The 2,500-nt window shown below is 29.3% G+C and overlaps 1 protein-coding gene across 14 annotated transcripts in view; it reads right to left on the bottom strand.

Moving 5' to 3' along the window:
- LOC122248686 (uncharacterized) overlaps positions 1–2,500 on the bottom strand; it is a 65,410-nt gene that overhangs the window by 4,240 nt on the left and 58,670 nt on the right. For all 14 annotated transcript variants that reach the window (XM_086532316.1, XM_086532313.1, XM_086532314.1 and 11 more), the window contains one exon: positions 2,225–2,294. In XM_086532316.1, coding sequence (XP_086388442.1) covers positions 2,225–2,294 — 70 coding nt within the window. The remainder of the gene's footprint in view (positions 1–2,224; positions 2,295–2,500) is intronic.

Raw genomic sequence — 2,500 nt, 5'->3', positions numbered from 1 at the left:
CAAGTCAAACAAAATTCTAAAAAAAAAAACTCCAACTGTCTCATATCTCTTTTTGTAGTATTCAAGGAACTGAACAGAGAACAAACCTCAAAACTATGGTCAAATAGGAATAATAATCAAATAAGGGTAATAATAATAATGATAAGTTTTCTCCCACGTCCTTAACGAGATCACTATCTATCAATCCATACATCTAAAAAAACATTTTACCTTTTGTCAAAAAAACTTCCTTTCCTTAATGCAGAAATAACCTGAAGTTCTTGAACCTCACTGGATGAGATGCATGCATTTTACCTTTTGTCAAAAAAACTTCCTTTCCTTAATGCAGAAATAACCTGAAGTTCTTGAACCTCACTGGATGAGATGCATGAGGCCCCCCCTCTCACCCCCATACCCAAAATATTTAACCAAAAATAAAAAGCTCAGAATTCCTTGTGACAAATTTAAAAGAAGCAAAGTACGACTGAGAATCAATAATTCTGCAGTGCAAGATAAGCAACTCATGTTTCCATTTACATCTGAGTTTTAATGAAGATGTTGCATGAAACACCAATAAGATATCCTGACTTTTTTCTTATCAAGAAAATTATTACAAAAATTCTTGCCCATCATCATTTGTTAAGGAAGAAAAAAAAAACGAAGACACACATTGTAGAACTATTATAGTCAAAAAAATTTCTTTGTACTTAATGCAGAACATATGAAGTCTCTTAACATACTGGATAAAATAGAAATGAGGCTTTCCTGTATTCTCACCTATATATCAAAAACATTTAACTAAAAATAAAAAGCTCAAATTCCTTATGACAAATTTAAAAAAAGCTAAATTACGACTGGTAGAATCAATAATTCTTTTAAAAAGTGAATGTAGATAAACAACACATGTAATATCCATTTACATCTAAGTATTAAGTATGAAGTATGTTGTATGAAAAACAAACTAAGCTATCTTGACTTTTTTCATCATAGATTATATACGAAAATTTTCTCAAAGCATGGTCACTTAATCACAACTCTGGAAGAACAAAGTGTAGGGTTCAAAAAAAAACATATCTCAGTTATCATTCAGATAGCTATCACAGTGTTAGCCAACTCAGGTGTTTACCTTTATGTCAGAAATTTAACTTTATTTCCTTACTGCAGAATTAACCTTATTCTTAAATCTACTGGATTAAATGTATGCCAGTAGACACTACCTCTCACTTTCCAATTTATCCAAATCATAAAATAAAAAGACACTCATTTCCTTTACTCATATATGACATATTTAAAAGAAGCAATATAGCTGAGAATCAATTTTAATTCTTCAGGCATTCACATAAAAAAATAAGAACACTCATGTTTCCATATACAAGCTAGTTATTCCTTGAGTTGTTGTAACTGTAACAGGGGCCAATAAGAGATCATCACTTTTCTGTAACACACAAAATTATTAAAAATCCCTCCTGAATTGAAAGAAAAAAAAAAAAAAAAAAAAAAAAAAAAAGTTTTTTTAGTTCGCATAAGTGTCACTCAAATGCACACCAACACCTGTTAATAGCATTCCTTATATAATTCAAGAAAATCTTAACATCTTTTCCATCCCTGGAAATCACACACTTCCACAGGTTAAGAACCACTGCCCTACATTGAATGCTTATTTAATCAATCTTTTAATGCAAATGGTAAAAGCACATTACTGTGTTGATAAAATGAGAGAAAACACACACTAACCAACAGTATTTTGTCAGCAAAATGAAATGTCGCACTTTTCCATTTACTGGTACTTTCATTTATCTCTTGTGCTTTTTCTTTTCCCTTTTCTGTTCTTGAAATTAGTGCTTTGAGAATATTTCTAAAATCAGTTCTTCATATATTATATTGTCATTCCCCTTTATCATCATATCATTATCTATCTTTAGCTTTTTATGATTATTTGCTTGTATTTATAAATTTATTTTATTCAAAATTTCATGATTAGTTATGTTTTGTACTTCATTATTCAATTTATGGAAATCAAGTCATTTCCATTTGTTCAAATTATTCTCTCTTAAAATCATGTGGCAATACTCTACACCATTAACTATGAATTTATATCCTGTAAGTAATAAATTTAATACATATCTATATCTTTTTTAATGAAATTTTACCCTCTTCTAATATACCTGTTTATTGTTGGTTATTGTGGACTTTCCTCTCCTTCCTTCAATTTTTTTTTTCTTTACTCAAATGTGAAAAAACTCACCTTTATTTATAACTTCGTATTCTTCCATGTCTGGACTCGATCCTTTGCTCGATATCGGACTATCTTCGTTCTGTCAATTGAGAAGAATCCAGCGGAAAACATTAGATATTATGGCAACAATTTTACTACAATTATATATCTCCAACTTTTTTCTTTTCTTTTATGTAATAACTTCACATCTAACGAACAAAATATACTCAATTCTCGGTAATAAATTTTGGTGATCAACTATATCTATTTTCATTAGTTTATTTATTCAGTTAATAACAACAAATA

This window comes from Penaeus japonicus, unplaced genomic scaffold, assembly GCF_977035675.1.
Source record: "Penaeus japonicus unplaced genomic scaffold, GWHDUDI00000001_assembly GWHDUDI00000037, whole genome shotgun sequence".
Classification (NCBI taxonomy): Eukaryota; Metazoa; Arthropoda; class Malacostraca; order Decapoda; family Penaeidae; genus Penaeus; species Penaeus japonicus.
The sequence above is the reverse complement of the archived record's forward strand: the minus strand, read 5'-3'. Positions and strand labels throughout refer to the sequence as shown.